This window comes from Canis lupus, chromosome 36 (assembly GCF_011100685.1).
Source record: "Canis lupus familiaris isolate Mischka breed German Shepherd chromosome 36, alternate assembly UU_Cfam_GSD_1.0, whole genome shotgun sequence".
NCBI lineage: Eukaryota > Metazoa > Chordata > Mammalia > Carnivora > Canidae > Canis > Canis lupus.
In genome coordinates this window covers 22,008,866-22,035,951 of record NC_049257.1, presented here as the reverse complement: position 1 = coordinate 22,035,951, position 27,086 = coordinate 22,008,866, and the positions used below count along the sequence as shown (strand labels likewise).

The following is a 27,086-nucleotide window of genomic DNA, read 5'->3' as shown; positions in this document are numbered from 1 at the left end:
GCAGAGGGAGAAACAGGCTCCATGCAGGGAGCCCGACGTGGGACTCTATCCCAGGTCTCCAGGATCATGCGCTGGGCTGAAGGCAGGCACTAAACCACTGAGCCACCCAGGGATCCCCTAAAAATTTAATTCTTGATCACCACTATTTCCTTAGCAGCTTACATCTCCAAACTATCAATATTCTGTGCTTGATTCACTGTCTCCTAGGTGGTCTTTCTCATGTTTCTTAAAAACTCCAAATATATTACGTCCCACATCTCTGGCATTTGCTTCCTCTACCTTGTGCATTATTTTTCGCAGATATCAATGTAACTCATTCCCTCATTTCCATCAATTTTCTGCTCAGATGTCTCCTCTGAAAGGCCTTTCACTACCTCATCCCTTTATTTAATCCTTTGCCAAGTTTTGTTTTTCTTCACAGCACTTATCACTCTTATTCTATATATTTATTTTCTTATTTGTGTATTGGTTGTCTCCCCACCATAATGTAAGCTCCATGAAAGCAGAGTCTCTGTTTTGTTCACAGTTGCATTTTCAGTGCGACAGCCATGTTCTTAATTAGGCTAACTAAGCTGGGAAATTTGGAATTTTTGAATTGGAGGCTTTCTTCCTCCTATCTGCAACTCTGGTGCTGTTAGAGGAGTGTTTAGAGAACATTCTGCTCCCTCCCTGCATCTCTGTTACTAGCCTAAATCCTGGCATCTATAGGACTCTGCTGACACAGGTGGAAGACAATCCAGTGACGTAGCTAAGAGTGTGCCTCGCTCTGGAGCCAAATGGATCTGCACCCCAGCTCTAGCACCCACTGACTGTGCACCATGGTTATGATACTCAACTTCTCAGTGTTTCTCTATCTTTCAAATGGGAAAAGACTCCCTAACTCATAAGTCTGTTGTGAAGATAAACTAATATCTTAATTTAAAGTGATCAGTGCTGGCGTGCTTGGTTAAGGTGTCCAACTCTTGAATTCAGCTCAAGTCATGATCTCAGGATCTTGAGATCCAGCCCCGAGTCTGTCTCCAGCACAGAATCTGTTTGAGATTCTCTCCAGCTCTTCTTGCCTCTCCCCCTGTTGCAAATAAATAAATAAAATCTTTTAAAAAAAAAAAACATAAAATGATCAGTGCTGGGGTGCCTGGCTGGCTCAGTAGGTAGAGCATGCTGATCTCAGGGTTTTGAATTCAATCCCATGTTGGGTGTGGAGTCTACTTAAAAAAAAAAAAAAGATCAGTACATAGCAAGTACTTGATACACCTGTGTGCTCAGCTCTGAGGCCATCTGGCAGTAATCTTCATTTACTGTGCAAGTCAGCTGTGTGGCCTGCCATGTGGAAGCACTATAAAATTCACTGCTTGCTTCCTCTCTAGCGCTTTGCTATTACTGCCACTGCTGGCATTCTGTAAGAGCATGTCTAGATTGTCCTGCTGTCCCAAGGTACTGGATAGTTCCCAGTCTGCTTTTGTTTCTCACAAAAGGAGACCCTTGAGCATCAAGAAAGGGTTATCAGTCTGCTGTTCTTTCCTGGAAAATCACCTACATTTAACCACTAGGTTTGGAAAAGGCTCAAGGGAAACTTGATGTTCTTCTCAGTCTAACTAGCTGAGACAAGCCAGATCTGGAGCATCCCTAAGTCTGGAGAAAGAAAAGCTTCCCACAGAGGAGAAATCCTTACCCACAAGACCTAGGATGTTGGTAGGAGGGGAAGCATTGGTGGCCTTGCCAGACATAGTGGATAAAGAAGGAAGAGATGGAAAGTCATTCATGAAAAGAAGAGAAACCACCCAATTTACAGGACTGGCTTGGAAGGAAGCCCCCCGAGGCCCTTAAATCCACCCTGCTATTTGCTCCTGCTAGGCAAGGTCACCCTAATCCAAGGAACCGTGTTTTAATCCCTCCACCCCCTCCAGATACCACCTTTCCCCACTCCCCCAGGCGCATGCATTTGGTTAAAGTCATAAGCTAGATGGGAAAATTCATTTGCTAATTTCGGGGAAATCCAGTTCCATTAATATTTACTGAACGCCCACAGGAGCTGGGCAGTCTTCGCGGGCAGTCCCAGGAATCCTAGGAACCGACAATCCACAGTCACATCCCAGAACATAATCCTCCCTGTCTCTGAGCATCCTCATTTCCTCGGAGTCGGCTTCGGGGTCTGATCCCCCGCAAGGCACCAACACTTCCTCGGACTTGGGCTCCCCTGGGGCCTCCTGGAAACGCTGGAGGATTAAGGGGCGGGGAATTGGGAGGGCTGGGGAGGTAAGGGAGGGAGGAGGGGGAAGGAACTCGGTGCGTTTCACCCCTTTAATCGTGTTCGATCGGGAGTCGGCCGCGTTCCCAGGCGCCGATCGCGCGGCCCGGAGACTCTTCCAGGGACCGCCTGGCCCCCCGGGCGGCGGACTCGGGCTGGCCGGGCGCCCGCGCCTCCCGCCGCCGCGCCCTCCTCCCGCGGGCTCCGAGCCTGTCGGGGCGTGTCCCGCCCCACCTCCCGAGTCTCGGCGGTCCACTCGCCGGGCGGCGGCGGCGGGAAGAGCGCGGGCTCGGGGCGCGGGACTGGAGCCGCGGGCGCCGCGGCAGCTCAGTGGGCGCACCTGCGCGGAGCGGGAGCCGCAGGACGCGGGCGCGGCTCCGGCCAACCCCTCCCGGCCTCGCAGCAGGTCCCCCCGCCCGCAGAGCCGCGCCGAGCTGGGAGAGCTGCGGGGAGGGCATGTGCAGGGCCAGCTAGAGGGCTGGGGCAGGGGCGCAGCTGGTCCGAGAGTAGGGTGGCCCTGAAAGCTGTCTGGGACCATGACAGCCCCCCACCTGGACTTTGGGGAGGTGGAAACTTTCCTGGACAGACACCCAGAGTTGTTCGAAGACTACTTGATGCGGAAGGGGAAGCAGGAGACGGTGGAGAAGTGGCTGCAGAGGCACAGTGGGGGTCAGGGGGCTGTAGGCCCAAGGCCCGCGGTGGCCGGTACCGGTACCGGCGGCGGGGCGCACGGCGGTGGCACTGGACCAAACGGCTCTGCCAACAGCCAGCCCGCTCCGGGTGGCGGGGACGGTGGCGGGGTCCCCCTGAGTCCCAGCTGGGCCAGTGGCAGCCGGGCCGATGGAAGCCTGCAGCGGAGAGCTTCTCAGAAGGAGCTGAGGAAGAGTTTTGCTCGCTCCAAGGCTATCCACGTGAACAGGACCTACGATGAGCAGGTGACCTCCCGGGCCCAGGAGCCCCTGAGCAGTGTGCGGCGGAGGGCGCTTCTCCGGAAGGCCAGCTCCCTGCCCCCCACCACGGCCCACATTCTCAGTGCCCTGCTGGAATCGAGGGTGAATCTGCCTCAGTACCCCCCTACGGCCATGGACTACAAGTGCCACCTCAAAAAGCACAATGAGCGTCAGTTCTTCCTGGAACTGGTCAAAGATATCTCCAATGACCTTGACCTTACCAGCCTGAGCTACAAGATCCTCATCTTTGTCTGCCTCATGGTGGATGCTGACCGCTGCTCTCTCTTCCTGGTGGAAGGGGCAGCTGCTGGCAAGAAGAGCTTGGTCTCCAAATTCTTTGATGTGCACGCAGGAACCCCACTGCTGCCCTGCAGCAGCACAGAGAACTCAAACGAGGTGCAGGTCCCCTGGGGCAAAGGCATCATTGGCTATGTCGGGGAGCATGGAGAAACGGTCAACATTCCCGATGCCTACCAGGTAGGACTTTGCATTGCCCCCCTTCCAGAGCCCTGCTGGCCTGTAACCTAAGCCTTCTGTTCCCCTTTGGCATCCAGGAACACATTAATTTGGATTCTTTACAATACTAATCTTGCTACTTAAATTCTTTCCAAGTTTAGACCAGAGTGTTATACACCATCTTTGATATAATGGTCTTTTCCTAACACACAGTGGCTTGTGAACAGTTCATATATCACAAGGACTACATTTTGCACTCAATAATATCACATTTCTCTGTCAAGATTCCTTGTCTTTAAGAATATCAGTGTATGGTTTCAGAATGCATTTGTGAGGTGCTCAAAAAAAAAAAAAAAAAACTCCAGAATACTAGTGTCAGTCTGAAGAAAATGGGATGTTGGTGTCTCTGATGTATTTTGGGACTGTAATAAATTTCATTCTCATTCAAAGTTGGACAGGAAACAAAGTACCAAACTACTTTCACATCTCTTTAGTTTAAAATTGCATACATTTCAAGGTAGGGAAGAAGAAGAACAGAGGAGGAAAATCAGAGGAACAAAGGGCCTCTGACCCATTTGTGCCTTTCTAATTGTTTCTGTTATTGAATTTAGAAAGGTTGGACAAGTAGAGGGATTATTTATCTTAAGGTTTGAGTGTAGCATTATCTGCAGTCAGCTTTTGACAGGACTGAGCAAGTAGGTTTTTTTGTGAAACAAACAAAAATTGATAATTTTTTAGCAAATCCAAAGGCAATCAGCAGGGTAAACATGCTAGTTTCAAGTGGACAAGGAAACCCAACTTGCTGTTTTCTGGTATTTTTCTAAGCCTTTCATTTTCACGGCGATTTGAACTTGCTATTAGATGCCAGATCCGAAAGCCAGTCAGTTCTAATTTCTTCAGTATCTATTCACTGAACATGATGAAACTGGATGTGTTTTCTATGAGACTTCTTTAGGGTTCATAAGAATTGAAAGTTCTTATCCTTGATAATGAAAGTTTCATGGTCATTTGATGAGCACTTCTTCCAGTATCTAATAGAATTACCTGTTTCTCTGAGTTTGGTTGCTGTTGATCAGAATAGCAAAAGTAGGTGGGAAAGACACTGAGGGTAAAATTTTCTGTATTTCAGCTGTAAGTTGACAATTTATGTAGAAAATTGAGTTTCAGATTTTTGTAAGGTGCCTGTCAGTATAACAATTTCATAGGGATGCCTGTCAAAATACCATTTCATTAAATTTTTGTTATTGATTATTATTGAGGTGCATTATTCATTATATTCTCCTTGAGGACTGATAGTTTTAGGTCAAGCAACCAATGAATGAATTTTCATAAGTGTCTGTTTCTCTACGATCTTGGAAAGCCATAGGAAGAAATGGAAACATTTAAAAATTGGTATGTTGGGGATCCCTGGGTGGCGCAGCGGTTTAGTGCCTGCCTTTGGCCCAGGGCACGATCCTGGAGACCCGGTATCGAATCCCACATCGGGCTCCCAGTGCATGGAGCCCGCTTCTCCCTCTGCCTGTGTCTCTGCCTCTCTCTATCTCTGTGACTATCATAAAAAAAAAAAAATGTAGGAGTTCTTTATAAAAAAAATAATAAATTAAAAAAAATAAAAATTGGTATGTTGAAGATTCTTTCAAAAGTTGAACAATCACAAAGTCTTTTCCATTACTTCCATATTCTTATTGTGTACTTGGGCTAAAAATAAATAAATAAATAAATAAATAAATAAATAAATAAATAAATAAATAAATAAAATCCCTTCCTAGTTGGATGGCACTTGTTAAAGCCCAGAATTGCAATCTATTCTCTTCATTGCCTTCACTTTTCTTGTTCTTCCCCAGTTGATATTCTCTCATTTCTACAGCCTTTATTTCTTGCTCTCCTCTTTTGACTCCCAGCTTGTATTTAACATTGTCCACATAACCATCTTTTCTCCCAGAGTAGAATTCCCAGCTTTCTCAGCAGTTGACTTGTCTTCCTGCTGCCTGGAACTGTGGCTAGAGGTGTTATCAGAGTTACAGATTTTCGGGTTTGCAGCAGCTGGTATTTCTTCTGGGCCGTACTAGTACTCTGAAGACAGAGTGTAAAGCAAAGTTGCCTTTGATATTTGAAAGCTGACAATTTGAAAGGAGAGTCCCCAGGGTGGCGTTAAGTGCTTTAAGAAGACGAGGTTTTTGGGAGGACTGGCATGAGGCAGGTGGGGGACGGTGTAGTATAGGCTGAGAGTTTGAGATCTGTTTGGGTCATGTCTTGTCTTCATTTCGACCTGGTCAGAAAGTTTCTCTTTTGTTTCATCACTGGCTTCTACTATATATTTCTATGTTTTTAACTATATTTCTATGTTTCTGCATTTTTTTGATGCTACTCTTCTTAAAAAAAGAACTGTTTTTTTTCTTTATTATGATACACCATAATACGCAGTCACCATTAGTGTGACCTTGGGAGAATTTCTTAATCTGTGAGTCTCAATTTCCTCATCTGCAATATGGGAATAATAACATCTACATGGCAAAGATAAGATAATTGTTTGGAAAATAAAATGAAGATTGCATTACAGCCCCTAAAACAGTACCTGCCACATTGCAGCTGCTCAGGAAATGGTAACAATTTGTGATGATATGATGATGATTAGTCTGCTAGAATTGTTTTATCCTTACCTCATTTTCAATTGCTTTTCTCCTTATCTGGGACTGAGGGGTGGACTCAGCACATTTTGACCAACCTGCTCTTTACCTGAGCCATGTTCCACCCTTAAATTATGTTCGAATTGTCTTTACATTCAAGGAAGACAGAAATATCTATCCCTTCTACCCTTTTTTTTTTATTTTTTAAAAATTTTTTTATTTATTTATGATAGTCACAGAGAGAGAGAGAGAGGCAGAGACATAGGCAGAGGGAGAAGCAGGCTCCATGCACCGGGAGCCCGATGTGGGATTCGATCCTGGGTCTCCAGGATTGCGCCCTGGGCCAAAGGCAGGCGCCAAACCACTGTGCCACCCAGGGATCCCCTCTACCCTTCTACCCTTTACTTCAGATTCCTCTAAATGTGATTGGTAACACTTGACCCTATCTTATCCGATCAAAAGTCTTATGCTTTTAGGAACTTATTCAATAGAAACTTTTTACAGAGTTATACTAATGTTGCATTCTTCCTAAATTCTAGCATTTCCCCCATCCTTTCCGTTTTCTGACTCTTATAGGTTTCTCTTAATGAAAACTGACAACCTTTCAAATATATGTTCTTTTATCAGTGTCGTCGTAATTCTGATCATATATAAACATTCTGAAGTTTCTTTGTAAAAATATAACCATCCTCTCTGATTCTTCATTGCCTACTATGTTTTTAAGGTGTTTCTTGCTCAGATTCAACTGTCATTTTTTTTTCTTCTTCAGGAAATGAAATTTTGATCATACAGAGTTTCAAAATTTAATCATTTGAAAATTAGGCTGATGATCCTCTTGGGTTCAGGATGTGGGTGAGAGAAAGGCCTTAAAGATACTTATGAAACTATGATAATAACCATGACATTCTGGAGTCAGGGGTAGACTATTTAATGAAATACTAAAGTTGATAGCAAAAAAAAAAAAAACCCTTAGTTTATTTCATCATTTTACATACTTTCCTCAATTTGTCCAAAAAAACAGACTTGGAATCAGAAGAAAAAAAAGTGCAAGTGGAAAAAAATTCATTTTAGGTATCCAGTATGGATCACAGTGACTGCAATTTACCTTTTTTCCTTGACAGTTATAAGTTATTAAACAGCCCACTTTAATATAGTAATGAAAAAATTGCCCTCTTGGGTTCAGGATATGGGTGAGAGAAAGGCCTTAAGAAAGGCCTTAAAGATACTTATGAAACTATGATAATAACCATGACATTCTGGAGTCAGGGGTAGACTATTTAATGAAATACTAAAGTTGATAGCAAAAAAAAAAAAACCCTTAGTTTATTTCATCATTTTTCATACTTTCCTCAATTTGTCCAAAAAAACAGACTTGGAATCAGAAGAAAAAAAAATTGCAAGTGGAAAAAAATTCATTTTAGGTATCCAGTATGGATCACAGTGACTGCAATTTACCTTTTTTCCTTGACAGTTATAAGTTATTAAACAGCCCACTTTAATATAGTAATGAAAAAATTGCCCTCAAGAGGTTGAAAGTAAGAGCACTCAAGTAACAGGTGTTCTCTTTGAGATTATTCTAAGCATTCAGAATATAGCACTTTAAACATTAATAAAAAGTGTGAGATGACATTTTTGTTAGTGTTGATAATGATGATACAGGTGTTAGATGGGCTTTGGGTCTGAAAAGCAGTCAGGATGTTTTGTTAGGTAAACTGGGAGGAGGAAAGGAGATGACGCAGAAGGGTTACAGGTGTGCCAGGCTTTCAGAAAACCTGATCTGTTTACACTACAGATTCATTTATTCATTAGTTCCAACAAGCATACACTGAGCGCCCATTGTACCTAAGGCCTGGGTAGGGGGATTGTGGGTTTATACAAAGGTGAGAGGATGTGCTTTTTGCCCTCCAAACACTTATATTGGAGGGGCATATACTATACACAAACAAGTACATACCAAGTGCTATACTTAATAAATATTGCAAACTAAATGATTAGTCTCAGAGAGGAACGGAGTCCTATTATAACTGGCCTCATGATGGAAGACTTCATGGAGGAGGTGCCATTCAAGCTGAAAAAAGGATTAGATTTCACTGTTGGAGACGATTGCGGGTTTCAGTGTCATGATCCAGGTGTAGCAAAATGGCTTCAGCAGAGGCACAGTAATGAGCAAGCACAAAATGTGTATAGGGCACAGTGAGTGGTTTAATCTGCCAAGGTATTGCCCATGCTATAGAATGAATATGCAAAAGTAAGATGAAGGTAAAAGAAGAAAGAACCTTGAATCCTTGACTAAAGAATTTGGATTTTACTAACAGTCAGTTAGCCAATGACTAACAGTTACAGGGAGCCCTTAAGAACATTTTAGTAGGATCATAGTGGTGTTTTGGGTACCCTGGTGCAGTAGCTGAATGGATTGTACAGGGGGAGGCTCAAAGCCGTGGAACTAACTAGTAGTCCATTACGATGGTCTAGTGGAGCCATGATGAAGAACTGAACTAAAGAACAGTGGGAATGGGCAGCAGGGGACTAATGGAAGATGTTCTGCAGGTTTGGATTTGGGCTAGGAGGAAGGGAAGTTAATAATACTCTGGGTAATATGGAGAAGAGTGATGTTGTTATCGATAACAGGAAAATAAGCTTGGTGAATAAAGATTCTACATAGAGCCAGCTACATAATTCGTGGAGTGTGGTGCACAATGGTAAAACAGGAGCCTGGTTGGCGGTGAAGTTAATCTCTTCCTAAAACTGTGCCAGCCTCAACCCCCAGCAGCCATGTAATCCCCTAGTGATTTCAACCTCCATCCTAAGCAGCTCTGTACCTGGATTTCAGGTAGGCAGGAAACCCCCATTGAGTTCCCTGCCTAACTGGTCATAATGCTGCCAGTTCTGGGTAAGGATGATCACAGCCTTGCTCCTCTCTGTGATGGCATGGTCATGCACCTGACCCTCCCCACACTCCTACCCAGATCCCAAGCAGGAGCAGAGGCCAATGGTATAGGTAGGGGTGTGGGCCTCTTGGGGGTGTGGGCTTCTCACTCAACCGAGGTGACGTGGTTGTAGCTCCCAGTCTTGAGGGAAGAGTGATGAGATTGGAGGCCAAGGGAGGCCCAGGATACTGTGAGCATGGGTAAATAATCAAGAACTTGTTCTGGGCAGGCACTGGGAGCGAAGACTGAGTGTGAGCCAAGGCTTCAAACTTTGGGGTCATATGCCATTGTTCCATTGGACTTCACTTGGCACAAATTCAAAGATAAAATTATTAAGAGTTTCATACAGCACAGCATTAAACCTCAAGCAGGAGGCCCCTATGCAACGGCACCAGTCACGTGTCTGTGAAGCTGGACCTGAGTCTGAGTCATTCTGGGTGTTAGGTGGAGAAGTTCAATTTTATTTCAGCTAGTGTCTACTGCTTCCTTTCACATGGCCTCAGCTCCATCCTAATTAAATTATGTGCCATTTTCAATGCCTGGATTGTGCTTTTCTGTTTCTGTGCTTTTCATCTTTTCTGCCAGGACTACTCTTTCTCCATATTTTCTCTGTCAAATCTTGCTTTGCCTTTCCTAATATAAGAAGAGAGAGATGATTGCTTATCTTTGAAGAGACGGAAAACAAGCAAACAAAAATTATACACAAAGTTGTGTTTAAGAATGCATTCTATTATACTAACATTTATAATTATTAAATACAAATATAAATAATGATATTTTATAATTTGCTTTCATTCAATTTCATTTTAGAATAATCTCCATTGAAATAACTAGATTTAAAGATGTTTGACTTCAGAAAGGATTAATTTCATATACCTAGAAAATTCAGTGAGGACTATGCTTCCTTCCCTAATGAGCCGGTGCTGACAAACATGGGTCTCTGGTCCTGTAATTGAGTTGCTGAGATTTGCTTAAAAGGCAGATGTTGATCCCACCTCAACACTAGTATTAAAAGGAGTTACATGCGTTCTTGTTTCAGCCTTGCACATAATGTTTTAAAAATTCCGTAAGCCCACAAACATGTTCACTAGCCCAGAACCAGAATTGGTTTTGTGCTTGAAGCAGGAAACATTCGCTGTTTCAGCCCCTCTTCCTGACAGACACATGATCATGATAAACACAGTGACAAATTGCATTTGCTGCTTTGTACATGAGGATAGATTACAGAGAAGTACAGTTCCTACAGAATCATGGGGAGGTAATTTAAGGTTAACTTAATTTTTTCCCAACCCATAAGCTAAATGTTTACTACTCTGACCAATTTATTTTGGTTCCTAAGGTTTGGGTCACCTGTTTATTTACAACACTGGGCTTAATTTGGAAGTTAGTGTTTCATGTTTAATATAGTGTTGAAAAGTCATATGAAGCTTTCCTCTGAAATAGCTTTGAGTTGTTTTACAGAAAAGTCAACAAGATCTTGACATCCACTACTTACTACTTCAGTTACTTATTTTAAGGGTGGTGCTTTGCAATATAACGACATTCTTTTGGAAAGTGGAATTTGAATCATAAAAGAAGCCGTTTAGTCATGAAAGGGTGAGTTGGGTTTCTAATATTTTAGGAGAAACTTGGTTCCTGGCCATTTATAGCCATTCAGGCTAAATTTATTTTTATTTATTTTGGGGATTAAAATAGTAAAGAAAGTTTCCTAGTATTAAAAAAAGTGTATTTTTTATAATTCCAATGGTTTCTTATTAATTGGTTGGTTTCAATGATTGAATAGTGGTTTTTATATATTAATAATAAATTCTGTTTCCTATCATAACATATAGTTTTAGGCTGTTGCAAATTTAGTACAAGAAATTTTTTTTTAAGATTTTATTTATTCATTCATGAGGGACACAGAGAGAAAGAGACAGAGAGAGAGAGAGAGAGAGGCAGAGACAGGCAGAGGGAGAAGCAGGCTCCATGCAGGGAGCCTGACGGGACTTGATCCCAGGTCTCCAAGATCACACTCTGGGCTGAAGGCGGCACTAAATCACTGAGCCACCTGGGCTGCCCAAGAAATCTTTTTTATCTAAATGATAAAATGAGGAAGCTTTGAGAGCTTTTTAAGGGTGTCCATTTTTTAAGAATTAAAATATGATGATAGAAGGGAAACTGAAGCTCCACTGTGGATTAACAATAACTATATTTATGGAGCACTAATTATGAGCCAGGCATTAGCTCATTAGCAAGCATTGTCTCTTTTAATCCTCTCTACAATTCCCATAGGCAGCTATTAACCACCATCATTTTACAGAAGGAGAAACTGAGGCTTGGAAGGGTTGAGTAAGACCTTTGGACTGCAGAGCCTCCATGTCCACCATCCTCAGTGTGGCCTCTACTGACCACTAACTATGGTATGCACACTCACATCTGTCCCTTTGCCTTCTTTTCTCTGCCAGTTTAAATCCTCTCACCTCTCAAAGCCCCACTTCATGAAGTTTTTGCTAATCTCTGCCCCATCCCACCCAAACTAGATAGGATTTCTCCCTCTTTGATCTTCTGTAATGCTTTCTATTTTTATAGTATCATAACTATTTGGATACTACATGACCTTTTGACCATGAATTCCCCAAGATTAGGATCATGACTTCTTCATTTCACATTCTGCAATACTTCATATATGGATTAATGTAAATCTATTCAACTAAGTAGTTACATGGATATACCCTTTATGTGGTCATTTCAACCACCTCCAAGTACAAAGTTCAGCCTGTGCAGGCCATATAGATAGCTAAGCCAGGAATTCATCCCCTGAGCACATCTCTTACTCTTTAAACTTGATTTTGTAGATTTTTTTTTTAAATAGGGCTTACGAAGCCCAGATAACTGGTCAATTATCTGAATTGCTTGAATCTGCATTAATCAAATCTTCATATAATTGCTGGGTTCCTATCTCCTCACCCCCTTAATTTTTATTTTTACTTTATTCCATGTGGAAACCATGGAGAAAGTAGACTGCTGCTAGCCAAATACTAAACTAGCAGCAGCCCACTACCATCTTCTTGGCCAAAGCATAGGATGGAGTATGTCTATTCTGGCTAACTGAATTTTCTAGTTTTCTGTGATTACCCCATTCATGCAGTACAACTTTTTAAAGATAAAACATTCCTTCAAGGATAAGGTCTTACGGATGTTAGAACTTTTCTCTGAAAGTCTTTTCAGACATGAGAGATTATATTTATCAACCTTGTAATTATTTATTTTTCAGGAACATTGCACTTTCAAATTTATCGATGACATTTCTTATGTTTCACATACTCTCAGAAGGTCTCAAAAATTCAACTTCTGAGATGGTTGAATTTGCAAACTACTCATTCCAAGATGTAGTTATTAGATGTCCAGAGAGCATGTCCAAGCAAGAGCTATCTCTTTCCCTTGTATTCCCTATAGTTATAATCATCAATAAACTGGGCTGGTTGCTATACCACTTCTCCATCCCTCCTTCCAGCTGAAATGACAAAGTGTCCAATAGTAAACAATACAACTGCCCTTGTTATATAGAAGTGAACCTCCATCCCTACATCTGAAGAGGTGGGTGCAACCACCCAGTGTCACTCCGTGTTTGAACCCAGGGTGAGTTGAAACCAGGATGGCAAAGAGAGTCTTCCCTGGCACAGTGATTCATAGGAGTCAGCCTTCTGGCTCAGAACAGAATAGTGAATGGTGACAAGAGCATCTGGAGAACCAAAGGGGGGCTATCCAGAGTCATGAGGATATTTAATAGTTTACTCACCATGAATGTAAGTGTGTGCAGAGACCAGGTCAGGTGGAAATATCTCTTTGATTTGAACACTGAATTTCATCAGTGTATAGAAAATAGTGATTGAAATCTGTTGAAAATGAGTTCAGAAATGCCTCATTGGTGTTTGGCTATCTTGTTCTGTCCAAGTAATTTTGTTTATTCCCAATATGCTATTTCCCTGAAGAAACTCCATAGGAGGCAGCCTGGGCCAATCACACCTAACAGGGAAGAAGTGACTTTGGTCTAGTTAATGGAACTTTTTCCCTAAACAACCTGATTAATAAGCTTATTTGTTTGAGAATTGAATTCATCAATTACTAATCTCATTAAATGGTAAAAGCCATCAGCATGGTATAGAGCATGCTCTAGACTTAGAGATAGGAATCTTGAGGTCAATTCCCAGTTCTGCCTTAGAGTTTTCAGCTATAATAAAGGGATAGTATTTCCAGACATGTCTATCCCACAGTATTTTGTAAGGACGTATTTATTAAATCCAATATTAGATTCTAATGAGATAATGAGAAAGAATATTCAAAAGGATAAAGTAAGCAATGTAAGACCTTATCATGTTTTTAAATGCATAGTCAAGCAAGCTTTATTCATAGGGCCTGGCCCTGGAAAGGTCCTTGTGCATGAAACGAGAACTTTGATTTTAAATGTAGTAGTACCTGTATTGAACAAATTTTCTTATTTTCCATATTCTTGATGTTATGGTTCTTGGGGCCCTGATCCTGCAAAGACTGACCCTCTCAAGGGTAGCTAATTCCTAGAGATAATGAATGACTCCCCTGCAATTGCACCTGTGATATACAAACCAACCAACCCAAAGAGCGCACATCCCCAACAATCTGCTTGATCAAACTCACACACCAAGCCAGAATCCCCCTGTTTATGTCACCCCAGGGCCAAGTCTCAGACCACTCTTATAGTCCAGAGCCTGCTGAAATTATTCAAACTATATGATAATAGACTGATTCAGGGACTCTACCTGCCTCTGCCATTTCTTCCTAAGAGAACCCTAGTAAGGGCTGACTCTGGTCTTTACCCATGTGGCCCTGCATGATGTGCCATGCCTCCTGTGTTTTAAGGATCTGTGAGTATAACCTTTCTCCTTCAAGACAATCATTTCCATGTCTGTGTTTCTTACCATACTGGATTAAAACTAGTCTCAGGCACACTTTAGGATAGTACCATACATATATGATGCCTTATACATAGGTAATGATTACTTTAAACTGTAAAGTAACCAAATGCTTTAAATGAATTTTATACTGTCAGTATTTACTGGCCATAATACATATTGTGCATTTGACAAGTGTAGTTATGTTAATTTTTTACAACTGATGAATATGCCTATTTTTCTAGTATAACATGTAATCCCAAAAGTATGTATTGGGTTTTTGTGCTATAAAGTCTCCAGATTGACCATTTGCACTTTTATTCTTGAAATCCTAAAGATTAAAAATTTTTTAAAAATTTTAAAAAAGATTTATTTGGGAGAGAGCGAGCATGAGCAGGGCAGAGGGAGAAGTAGATTCCCCAAGTAGTGGGGAGCCCAACATGGGGCTTGATCCCAGGACCTGGAGATCATGACCTGAGTTGAAGGCAGACACTTAACCACCTGAGACACCCAGGTACCCCCTTAAAAGATTTTTTAAAATGACAGTATTTGGATCTAGTACTTGTAAACTAAATAAATTGTGGTAGCCAACGTTAAAGGCTAAATGAATACTAAATCATGGTGCTTGTAATCAAGCTCTAATAATTTATTAGGCTAGGTGGAATCTATGACACAAATTTATTTTAAATGTATTGACTATTCACCAAATAGAAGATAGGCTTTCTTTATTTTATGTTTTTCTGTTTGGATATGTTGTTAATGTTTTGCTGTGCATTATCCTTATACTTAAGCTACTGATATTTATCAAATTGTCAGAATGTCTTAACCTTTACTTTTTTCAATTTAAGGAAATTAGATGTTATTCCTTTTTCATTTAAATGGCTGTATACAGTTTAATAACCTAATAGTTTTTATGAGTATTTGGCAACTTAATGTGCATGATTACATATTTAAAGTTTTAATAACAGCTGTAATGGACTTAAGAACTGTAGGCTTGGGACATTGTAGGAAAGATTATCTCAGGGTTGCTAAGGAAACCATTCTAAGTTGTTCTGCATAAATTCCTCTGGAAAGATGAAGCTGTAATCCCATCTCTAATGGCCACCTTTATAGAGTATATACGTTTCTTACGTAGATGCTTCTTTTTGCTTCTAGAGAACCACTAAATGATAGGATATATGCTTCTTGCATCTGTTAAGGCTGGTTCCTTTTTCTGTCTTCTGTGAGACTGGGGTCAGATTCTTCCCTCACTTCCTCTTCTCTGAGCACTGGCTTTGAAAGTCCAGGGTAGCCATTGCATCCCCTTTTTATTATAGCCCAGAGATTAGCATACAGAGAAGCAAGGAAGAGAGTGACAGTGAATGTGCCAAGCATTGGCCAAGCAGGCCAAGAAGCACAGAATCTCTGGAGAAGAGGGTGATAAGCACAGCTCGGGTCCAAGGAATCTTTCCCCTCTCTCTTTTCATCCATTTCTTAAATGAGGAAACAGAGAGGCAGCTTCTGGATTTGGTCCCTTTATGTTTTCCATGCCTGCTGTGAGTCCCATTGAATAGTCAGAAAGGAATTGGCACTCAGGGGAGTGCCTACTAATTTAAAATAGAAAGGGCAGGCAAACATTTTTCCACCTCTGAATTAACCAAATTGAGATGATCTGCTATGTTAAATTAAAGAACAAAAAGGTCAGCTGGGGAAAGAGAAGCCACTGTCACCACAGGGATGTTTCATACCTAAGACCTTGAGTTTCTGTTGAAGAAACAACCAACTTTATTCTTAGAGATAGCTTTGAAGAATAAAGCATTTATGTATGTAGCGATATAACAAAATTAATCATTTCTTGTGGCAACTTTGTAAGGCTGTATAACTTAATGCAAAATTATATGGAAATCATTTGATGAAAATGTATGGAAAGATATGAAGGTATAAAATGAAATAGACATGCTTTCTCTTTAGCAAGTGAAGGTACAGTTTGCTTCCAAACCACCTCCTCTCTTTACTCTTGATTGTTGATCTGACCCTTCTCCTTGAATGCTAACTTAGCATTTAACTACGGTATCGGACATATAGTAAGTAGGTCCTTTTTGGTGAATCATGTTTGAATGAATGGAAGAGCCCTATTGTAGTCTTCATTTTGTCTCAAGAGTGACATGCCCTGATGAGACCATTATGTAGCTAAGAGTGTCTCAACATTGGCACTATTGACATTTTGGACATTTTGGAATGCCTGGCCTCTACCCACCAGATGTTTGCTCGGTTGTGACAATTAATAATGTCTCTAGACACTGTCAAATGTTCCCTGGGTTCATAAGTCTCCTCCCCACCTTTTGGAAATCACTGATAAAAGACAGTTTGGCAATAAGTATGTATTGCCTTAAAAATAGTCCTAACTTCTGATTTAGCAATTCCAGATCATTCTAAGAAAATTTTTATGGGTATGTGCAAAGATTTGTGTATATTTGTGATAGTGTTATTTATAAAAGTGTAAGCTTATCAATCCAAGCATCCAGCTAAATGTTTGGATAAATAGATTATATTATATCATAAAATGGAACATTTAATCAGAGAAAGTTGCCCACAAAATATTAAGTGAATGAAGCATATTTATAAAACAGTAGCATCCCGGTTTTCTTAACAATAATAACAATAACAAAAGCATGAGAGAGGGGGCTGGATTCAGAATCAGACAGATCAAATTTGATTCCCAGTCCCAACCCCTCAAGAGTTGTATCATATTTTATTTCTACAATTGTTAGTTTCTGCAGCCCTAAAATGGGGATAATGATAGCTATCTTAAAAGGCTGTTGTCAGGATTAAGTGATATTATATATCAAAAATGTTCAACATGCTGTTTGTTACGTTATGAGGACTCAGTAAAACGTTCTGGGAATAATGCATGGGGAAAGGCTGGAAGATGATTCACCAGAACATTAATAGAGATGAGTTTCTTTTTGTCTTTGTCTTTTCTTTCATGTATTTTTCAAAAATTTCCACAAATATATTTACTAATAGAGTGCCTGTAGCTGCTTTAAAGGATACACCTGGCAAGCTCAGTGGCTCTTCCTTTTTTTTTTTTTTTTTTTTAGATTTTATTTATTTATTCATGAGAGACACACAGAGAGGCAGAGACATACGCAGAGGGAATGCAGGACTCGATCCCAGGACTCCGGGACCACGCCCTGAGCCAAAGGCAGACACTCAACCACTGAGCCACCCAGGCGTCTCTCAGTGGCTCTTTCTGATGAATGGGTAGCTGTCCTCCAAGAGGGCATTCTTTCCTGCTTGGGCCTCCACACCTGCAACATGGGGATTCAACATGTGATCAGCAGATGAGGGGAGACAGAAATGGATGAATGACATGGGAGGATTTGTGGGTAAGGTCTGGAAGTGGCACACATTATTTCCCATTTCATTGTCTTTCCAGACTCCAGAACTCAGGCATGTAGCCATACCCAACTGCAGGGAGGCTGGCAAATATAGCGTAGGCCCACCCCAAAGTGGATCCCAGCCCAAGAGCCATCCAGTCATGGCATGCAGCTTAAAGTGTAAGACCTTCAAGTAGTGAGCCATCCTTTCCAGCAGGTCTTCCTAGTTTTCATAGGCTGGGGCTCATGAGCAGGATTAATTTCTCAGAATAAGATTTGAGAGAGAAAACCAGCTGGGCTTTGGAAAAGGGACCTGGAAGAAATGGGGAGAAGATTCTTGCTGTTTTAGTTTCCATTGTTGAGAATGGATTAGAGAAGAGGACTCTGTAGGCAGGACATTTGCTGAGGAGATTGTTGTCTCTAATCTCAAAGTTTTGTAGGTTACAAAGGATGGAGCTAGACCTGGCTACATAATTTGTGGGACCCAGTGAAAAATCAAAATGAGGTTCTAGTCATCCTTCCAGGCCAGCCACCCCCACCTACACCAGATAGACAATCCCAAAAGGCTGCAGCCTCTGTGCCAGAACATGCATCATACCTGGATCAGGGGTGGGTGAGAGGCCACTCCAGAGTTGCTTTACTGAGCATGCTATGGAACTGTAACCTGCAGTGGAAACAGCCAGAGCCTTGTGCCACCCTGAGACACTGCAGGCTCCTGATTTTCCTCATACCCATACCCACAACTTCACCAGGAATGGTGGGCAACCGCAGAATGTGGGCACCCTCCTGTCTCAACCCTCATCAACCTGACCCTGTTATAACCCTGGGTAGAAACAGGTAGAGGTCATGGGGCTGGGGCAAAACATAAATTCAACTTAAATTTCAAGTGTGTGTATAGACCCTTCTTAGGATGGGGCTCAGTGTGACTACATTGGATGCATACCCATAAAGCCGTTCCAGGGTGGTGCCTATACGATGGTTTTATCTGTAAGAATAATGAGGGTGGCAAACTCTCCATAGAAGTTTATTATTTTTCTACCTATTTCCATAACACTTCACCCATATTACTCTTGCTGTTTATTCTATTTTTGGTAATTTTAATTTTGGCTCACCTGTCTTTCTGTCCATTAAACTGTGAGCTCTTTGAGGGCAGATGCTATGACTTTCTCAGCTTTATAGCACTCCCTGTGTGCGGCACAGTGCCTAGCATGTAAGTAGTTAGGAACTCAAAAATATTTGTTATGTGAATAAGTGAGGAAAAGGAAGGTAGTCAAGAATTGGTCACTAAGGCAAGTGGCCTAGGTACTAGTACTACGTTATAAGGTCATATTAAGACCAGGGGTTTAGCTGAGAATGTTGAGGTAGACCACTTTATAGGCCAAGGGTCCTTTCATTTTCTCATACATGAGGTTAGATTCCTAGGTCAGGTGGTCATGTAGAAGGCTCCGGTGGTCCAGGCTGTGAATGTTAGAGATGTGAAGGTGCAGGGAACTGAGCAATTCAACTATTACCAGTAGAGAAGAGGAATTGGCAAAGCTGAGAGGATGAAGCAAGAGAAAAAAAAAAAAAGTATCAGCCATGACAACATAACAGGCCTAGGGCCTTGGGAAAACAGTGATTAGCAAAGGACATGTATTCTTATTTTCATATGGTTATTTGGATGGCAGTAATGTCGTCTTTTAGACAAGGCAGATTGATTCACTAGGGAAAGTGTAAAAGGTCAGACTGGGAGCTCTCTGCTTTAGGGCTGGAAATATAAACCAAATTAGTGTATACAGAGAGCCTAGTACCAAGCCTTTGATGAAAGTAAATGCACCACCACCACCACTACTTCTGTCTTCCCCCAAAGAACCACCAGTACTCTCCTTTCTCTATCTGTACTTGTTTCCTAGGAGCATCCTCTGAGACGATCAGATTCTTTTTTAGACTCCAGATATTTTTATCTGGATTGTCTAAATCGTTACCCTAGGAAATAGTCCTTTGAGAAGGATGCAACTCTTCTAAAGTCACCCATGACCAGTTGTGCTGAATGGTTAAATGACATCTAGACAGTGATCACAATCACCATCGTTCATGTTCCGGAACTCATTGGAACAATAGCATCAACAGACACATTTACCTAACCTATTTCAGACTCCCCTTAACTGTTGGCTTGCCTCAACCTCTCCCCTTTCCTCTCTCCATTTCTTTGTCCCGAACTTTCCATTTCCTCTTTTCTGGCGTTCCACACCTGCCTTCCTTTTGAGTAATTGCTTCCCCTCTGTCCTCCCAACTTCCCTCTCTTTTCCTCTTGCTTTTCCTGTCCCCTTCCCCCCACTTCCTGTCCTTCATCTTGCCCCTGCCCCTTTGCCTTATTCTTGCTTCTCATTTCTCTGTCTGCTTCTGGCCCTCCCTGACACTACTGACCTTAACATAAAATGGATAGGATGTGAAAATAAGTATTTGTTCTCAGTTTTTAATCTCCCAAGCAACTTTTTAAATCTCACAGGATTCCCTCAGAAAACAACTGAGTTTCCTTTTCACTTCCCTGTGGCCTGCAATTGTATTTTTCTTTTTCATTTTAAGATCAGATACATAAAATATTTGTTTTTCTTTTAAGACACACAATTTTAATACATTCCAAACTCTTACACCATGTGCTCCTTGGTTGTAATTTATTTTCTGAGGGTCAATACCTTGCAATATGAAAAAGATCTTGCCCTTCAAGTACATTCTAAGTAGAACAACTGACAGGGAAATTGGTATTTAAACATTTGGTATATAACATCCAGGGTTTTTTTTTTTTCCAGGTGTTTATTAGAACAATGAGAAATATTACTTTTTTGGTATATCTCTTCATTTAGTATCTACCAGGAATTTTTAGCAATGGACACAGAAGTTACTATGCCGGCAATTCCCAGGCTGATTGCTTGGTTGAGGTCCTGTTTCTGTTAACCTAACATTCCTGTTAGTTAATGTCTCCTGCAGCATTCTTCTTTCCCTTTAGTACACAGAAAATAAATATTTTCCATCCTCCTGAATCCACCAAGAAGTATGTAGGATCTAATCACCTCTGTTATTATATTGCTTCTCCCCTATTGTATTAATGCTCTAAAACTTGCCTAGTCATTTGTAAAATTCAGCCACCAGACTTGCTGCTGCCCTTCCATGACAGTCCATCAAAGAGGAAGTTAACCAAATTTTATAAGCCACATGGCCCTGTGTCTAGAGCTAATGTTTTCTCTTGACTGAAAACCTTAACACCTGCATCTTGCTTTATTATTTCTAGCAGAAGGGAATGCCTGACTTGTATGTGAAAGTATTTTTTTAATCACTCCAGCTTTATAAAAGGTATTTTTCCCTTCCTTGATAAAGGAGTACATTTATTTTGAATGCATTTGTAAGTCTCAAATTCTCTGTAAATGTACAAAGCTAAAGAATAGGCCAGAGACTTGCCAAAGCAAGCCTGGAGGCATTTTCCTGAGGCCACAGGGATGTAAGTGTTAGAGTTAGGATGATTGTGTTCTTCTGTCACTGTTTCTCTCATTCTTGGGCTCTGAGAAGACCCTGCTTATCAATAACATCTCTCTTTACTGCCCTGAACTGGCTGAGATGAAAGATAAGACAGAAGAGGAAATGGAACATCAAAATATCACATTTATAACTTGTTGAGCAGATACTGGTGTATGGGCTTATATTTAAAGGCTTAAAATACCTTCAGAATTAAATAGACCTATTCTCTCAGATACAGACAATTCTAGATGCCTACACTCTTCTCCACATAAGGGCCTATCCCTTTGAAACTTACGGCATTGAGGAACAAGAATAGGGGAATGATTTCTGTGGGTAACCTGACTCTAGAAAATTAAGGGGTGCTGGGCTGGGCTGGGCTGTGCATACCCAGTTAGTCTCCCTAGCATACTAATCAGGTAACTTATCCTGCCTTCATAGGAAAGAGTAAGGGGTGGGCCTAAAGGCTGGAAAGTTAAGGGAAATCTATTCTTATGGAATCCAGAAAAGGGGAAGATGCATTCCTCCTCTTTTTTTTTTTTTTAAGATTTATTTATTTATTTATTCATGATAGACACAGAGAGAGAGAGAGAGGCAGAGACACAGGCAGAGGGAGAAGCAGGCTCCATGCCAGGAGCCTGACGCGGGACTCGATCCCGGGACCCCAGGATCGCGCCCTGAGCCAAAGGCAGGTGCCAAACTGCTGAGCCACCCAGAGATCCCCCATTCCTCCTCTTACATAAGCCATGCCACCTCTCAAATAGATTATTTTATCTGAAACCTTGAGAGAACACTTTCTTTTACTGTCCCATCCCCCAAACATGCTCCTTTCCCTGCCTTATCTTACCCAATCCAGAAACCTGGACATTGTTTCTGATTCCTTCCTTTTATTCACCCACCAAATTAAATCCATCAGAAAGTTCTTCTGATTTACTCTTTAAAGGAAATCTCAGGTCTGTCCACTTTTCTCCATCTTTGCTGCCACAACCCCAGTCCAAGTCACCATTGTATTTCACCTAGATTGTTGAATCTTCCTTTAATGTATCTAATTCTGCTCATATTCATTTTCCACATAGAATGTTTATGAGGTTACAAGGAGTCCGTCCTCATTAGCAGTGGCTAGGAGGATGGGACCAATAGGAAAATAGGGCCACTTTGAAGACAATGAACCATAGAAGGCCTGTGAGCAGGAGAGGGACACAGATCTGGGCTGCTCTGCACTTATCACCTGTGGGAATTTGGGCAGAAAGCCTACTCTCTGTGACTTTAGAATCTTCATATATAACATGAGAAGGCTAGGAAAATGATTTCTAAGATTTCCAGTTCTAAATTTTCATGTTAATTATGGAAAGGAAGAGGAAAAGCCCTATAAAACACCTCTGCCCAAGAGTTGTATGATTAGTATCTTCGTAGCATGGTATGTGTAGTGTTGAATGGCTATGTGTCTGAGTCACTCAATAGTTATTAGTGGCTGCTCCAGAATGTTGTAGGAGTGGCTGCCATTCGGCTGGTGGTGTAAACTAGGGGAATTGTACTAAAGCTCTATTTGAGTAGCAACACATTGTCTTTTTTTGTGTGTGTGTATATTTTTTTTTATTGGAGTTTGATTTGTCAACATATATAACACCCAGTGCTCATCCCATCAAGTGCCCCCCTCAGTGCCCATCACCCAGTCACCCCATCCCCCCCACGCACCTTCCCTTCTACTACCCCCACATTGTCTTTATTTATCTTTGGGAAAGTTGGGAATAAGTTATTCCTTGGTATCGCCAGTGGATGATATCTTTAAGAAAGAAAGAATTTGGGTTCAGGTTTGCTTTTGGGTCTTCCCATCAACTGCATTAAAGGATATAGCCAACTATTAGGTCATAGGAAAAAAAAAAAACATAGGGTTTGAGCCCTGATTATTTGGAGCCACAATTTGTTTTCTTTTTTAAAAGATTTTATTTATTTATTTATGAAAGACACACAGAGAGAAGCAGAGACCTAGGCAGAGGTCCCTGTGGGGAGCCTGATGCGGGACTCAATCCCAGGACTCCTGGGATCACAACCTGAGCCAAAAGCAGATGCTCAACCACTGAGCCACCCAGGCATCCCTCACAATTTGTATTCTTAAGCACATGACCTGCTGCCTCTGTTGTGCTGTATGTACAATAAATAACGAGCTATTCAGCATCTTTTCACAACACTCTTTACTGAAGTTGAGAGACAACTTTGACATGGACTACACAGTTGATGTTTCTGGAAGCTGAGTTGTGAGCATGCAACACAGATAGTTCCTTTAAAAAGAAAAGCCGGGATCCCTGGGTGGCTCAGCGGTTTAGCACCTGCCTTCAGCCTAGGTTGTGATCCTGAGGACCCGGGATTGAGTCCCGCGTTGGGCTTCTGGCATGGAGCCTGCTTCTCCCTCTGCCTGTGTCTCTCCCCCCCGCCCCGTGTCTTTCATGAATAAATGGATAAAATCTTTAAAAAAAAAAGAAAAAGAAAAGCCTTTCATTTTTCATCACAAGTTGTCAATACCAAAATCCGTTAAGGAAATCTATTTGCATCATTAGAAATTAACTAGAGGAAATTGTCAACAAATTTCCCACACTCTTTGGACATATTGATAATCTGCAAGGCAGAGATAGAGTTGTTCTTTGTAGATCTTATAGTTGTGTATATCCATTTTAAAGTAGGAGATGTACATGTCTCTGAGTAAAGACCTGGAGTTCCAGAATATATAAGCAAGGAAATTAACCTGGAATAAATTGTACATTTCTCTGTACTGTGAAACTTTTTGGATGCTATAGGTGAACTGTATGTAGGGCATCGAAGTTATAGCCATGACAGTGACTTATTGGCCCAACAGCTCTTTGCTGTTTGGCTAGAGGGAAGTCCTTTGTTGCTTTACTCATGGACTGGTTTGATTTCTCGGGACAGACACCCACTGAAGCAATCAAATATAATAAGTGGGGTGAGGGATAATATCCCAGAAATAACATCTGGGGAAATATCCCAGAACACAATACAGGAAATAAACAAGTCTTGTGAGGACAGGATTTGGCAAATGGAGAGCTCCTAATGCTCCTAGTCTGAATCCTGTTCTGTATTCTGGATGTGGTGACATGTTTATGTAGCATTTTATGATTTATATAATACTTTATACTGTATCAGTTCATCCTCACTTCTATGAAAGGTAGGAATCATTCCCATTTAGAAGGTGAAGAAATTGAGGCTTAGAGAAGTTAAATGGCCTAGAATTTTGGAAGTAAATAGTAGCAGGACTGGGACAGGGAATTCAGGACTTGGCATCACATTCAGCATTTTTTGCACTTCCATGAACTTCCTTTATGACCATGATCATGAGAGGTTTAACTCAAGGGGATATATTGGGAAATCATACATTATACTTATATACCAACTTTCAGCTTTTGGAAATTAAAGTAAAATCAGGATTCAAGCTTCACTTTCTTGGGTCATTTCATCATTTTTATGACATGGGTTGTACCTGAGAAAAGGTATTTACAATTCGCCATGTGCCTCGTCCTCATGAAGCATGAGGTTTTAAGCTTTCGGAAAGCATACTTGATTTCTTCTGTGCTTTCCTTCTGCAGAGGTCAACCTTTGCTAATATATTTAATCAACAGACTGGGGAAAAAGTGGCTACCCTGTTGAATTTGGTGAATGGCAGTGTTAACTTTGTTCTGGTATGTTAAGTTGAACATAAACTACTGTTTATTACCACTGACAGATCTCTTTCTGGTCGTGGAGCTGCATTTCACAACAATATGGGCCGTGGCCCTGACTGCGAACAGCTAACTGTTAAAAGTAGCGTAGCTTGATGAAAGGAGCCCATGTTTTATTTATTTTTTTTATTTTTTTATTTTTTAAATTTTTATTTATTTATGATAGTCACAGAGAGAGAGAGAGAGAGAGTGAGAGAGGCAGAGACACAGGCAGAAGGAGAAGCAGGCTCCATGCACCGGGAGCCCGACGTGGGATTCGATCCCGGGTCTCCAGGATTGCGCCCTGGGCCAAAGGCGGGCGCCAAACCGCTGCGCCACCCAGGGATCCCAGGAGCCCATGTTTTAAACTCAGGCATCTCTGAGTCAGCACTCTTGCTCAGTTATTGGTAAATTACATTAGGTAAGTTTACTTACCTTCTTTTAGCCTCAGGTTCCTTGTGTGCATAACAGGGTCAATAATACTCACTTTGCATGGCTGTTGTGATTATATAAAACGCCTGGCACAGATACCAGGCCCATGGTAGGCTCTTGGTAAATGATAGCTATCATTTTTATTATCTGGAGAATCAGTTTCATAATTATGTCAATTCCTTTATAATTTAAACAGATTGCAAACTTCATTTAAAGGCTAACTTACACATCCAATGCTGGAGTAATTGGTATACATTGTCTACTTGATGCTTGTCTACCTACTGGCTTAGAAAACCAAGTGAAAGCCAAAGTCATGGACTCTGTTGCTGCAAAGCTGGATTGTGTAGTTGCTTTCTCTTCAAGGCAAATTTTAATGTCAGTAGACTCCTGACCTGTCTTTATATGCACACACACACACACACACACACACACACAATACTTAGCACTGCAGGTTTGGCTAGTATCTTGAATTTAGTATAAAAGGAGGGCCCAGTGGAGAAATTTCCTAAGGAATTCATGCTATTTATAAGGCATCAGTGTGAATCATCTGCCCATGACAGATACTGTCCGTGAGGAAAATAGCATTGGTTCTCATCAAAAAGTCATTTATTAAATTCCACTTCGCAAACGTGTACTGAATACCTAATATCAGCCAGGGATGATTGTCATAGTATAAGGCCACATTGCCCAAACCATAACCAGAAATGGTCTTTATGGACAATATTGGTTAGAATCTATGCTTGAAGGCTTATAATTCATTTTTATACTATAAGAGGAAAGGAAAGAAAAACATAATATCTTCCCCTTCAGCATCTTAAATGAATCCCTGACTATCCACACCCAAGGGGGCCAGTATCCCCTCATCTTGGGAAATTGTTTCAGGCCTTGCCTCCCCCCAGATGCTCTGATCTTCCCAGTCTTTTTCTTAGAAGCCATATATCTTGATTGTTTCTCTCTTGCTTGCTCCTCTGATTGACTTTTTTTTTTTTTATATATATGCTCTTCTCTGTTTTCTGATTTGGCCTTCTGTTCAAATGCTACCTACATTTGCCATTGTCTTCCACCTTTTGACCTCATGAATAGCACATCCTTACATCTAGCCAAGACATCCAATGTACCACACATTGATCCAGATCCAGTGTCCTCAGCCCTCAATTGCCTGTTAGAGGAGGCAGGAATAGAATTTAGGCTCACCGTCATGACCTGTTAAAAGTACTTACTTTTCCTTGGACATTTATTAAGAAACCTTGACCAAGATGTATTGAATTTTGCAGGACCACAGAAGAGTATTTTAGTTCTGGTAATTCCTTCTTGTGATGACTTTAAGGAGATTATTATATCTCAGATCACTGCTGCAGCAAGTACACCTCTAAGTCAGTTATTTGCAAAAATATGATTATCAGGATTATTTCTCATCTGTTTTTATCTCAGTTGAGTTTAAGGAGTTTATGGCTAGGAAATTTACAAACCATCATGATTCTGTTTCATGGAAGAGGCCAGTCTGAGAAGATGGTGTCAGATGTTAAGAATGCCCTGTGGTGGGCAGCCAGCTCAGCAGTTTAGTGCCACCTTCGGCCCAGGGCATGATCCTGGAGATCCGGGACCAAGTCTCACGTCGGGTTTCCCTGTATGGAGCCTGCTTCTCCCTCTGCCTGTGTCTCTGCCTCTCTCTCTCTCTCTCTCTCTCTCTCTCTGCGTGTGTGTGTGTCTCTCATGAATAAATAAATAAAATCTTAAGAAAAAAAATGCCCTGTGGGTGGATGATCTGAGATGGCAGGTCAAGGAAATTACGCAGGTTTTTGTTGCACTGCATGTCACTCTAAGTCTCACAATTGGAGTCAATCCTGTTGAATTACTAAAGGCCTTAAAACCTCTATCAAGATCAAATTTAGAAGCGCAAGGTGAAATACAACAGGGAAAATTTTTATTCCAACCATAAGTCTTTGTGGATCTGGACCAAAGTTGGTTCAAATTTCTGTAA

At 41.4% G+C, this 27,086-nt stretch overlaps 1 protein-coding gene and 1 long non-coding RNA gene across 2 annotated transcripts in view; one reads left to right on the top strand and one right to left on the bottom strand.

The window, feature by feature from the left end:
- Positions 1-2,784: 2,784 nt before the first annotated feature.
- Positions 2,785-27,086, top strand: part of PDE11A (phosphodiesterase 11A) — a 361,415-nt gene continuing 337,113 nt past the window's right edge. The window contains exon 1 of the mRNA XM_038585090.1: positions 2,785-3,675. Within this exon, the coding sequence (XP_038441018.1) occupies positions 2,785-3,675 (891 nt within the window). The remainder of the gene's footprint in view (positions 3,676-27,086) is intronic.
- On the bottom strand, positions 17,242-19,482 carry LOC111094216. The gene is made up of 4 exons (XR_005384787.1): positions 18,590-19,482; positions 18,076-18,141; positions 17,665-17,790; positions 17,242-17,408 (listed from the first exon to the last, which is right to left on the bottom strand). It is a non-coding gene; the product is annotated as an uncharacterized LOC111094216 (long non-coding RNA).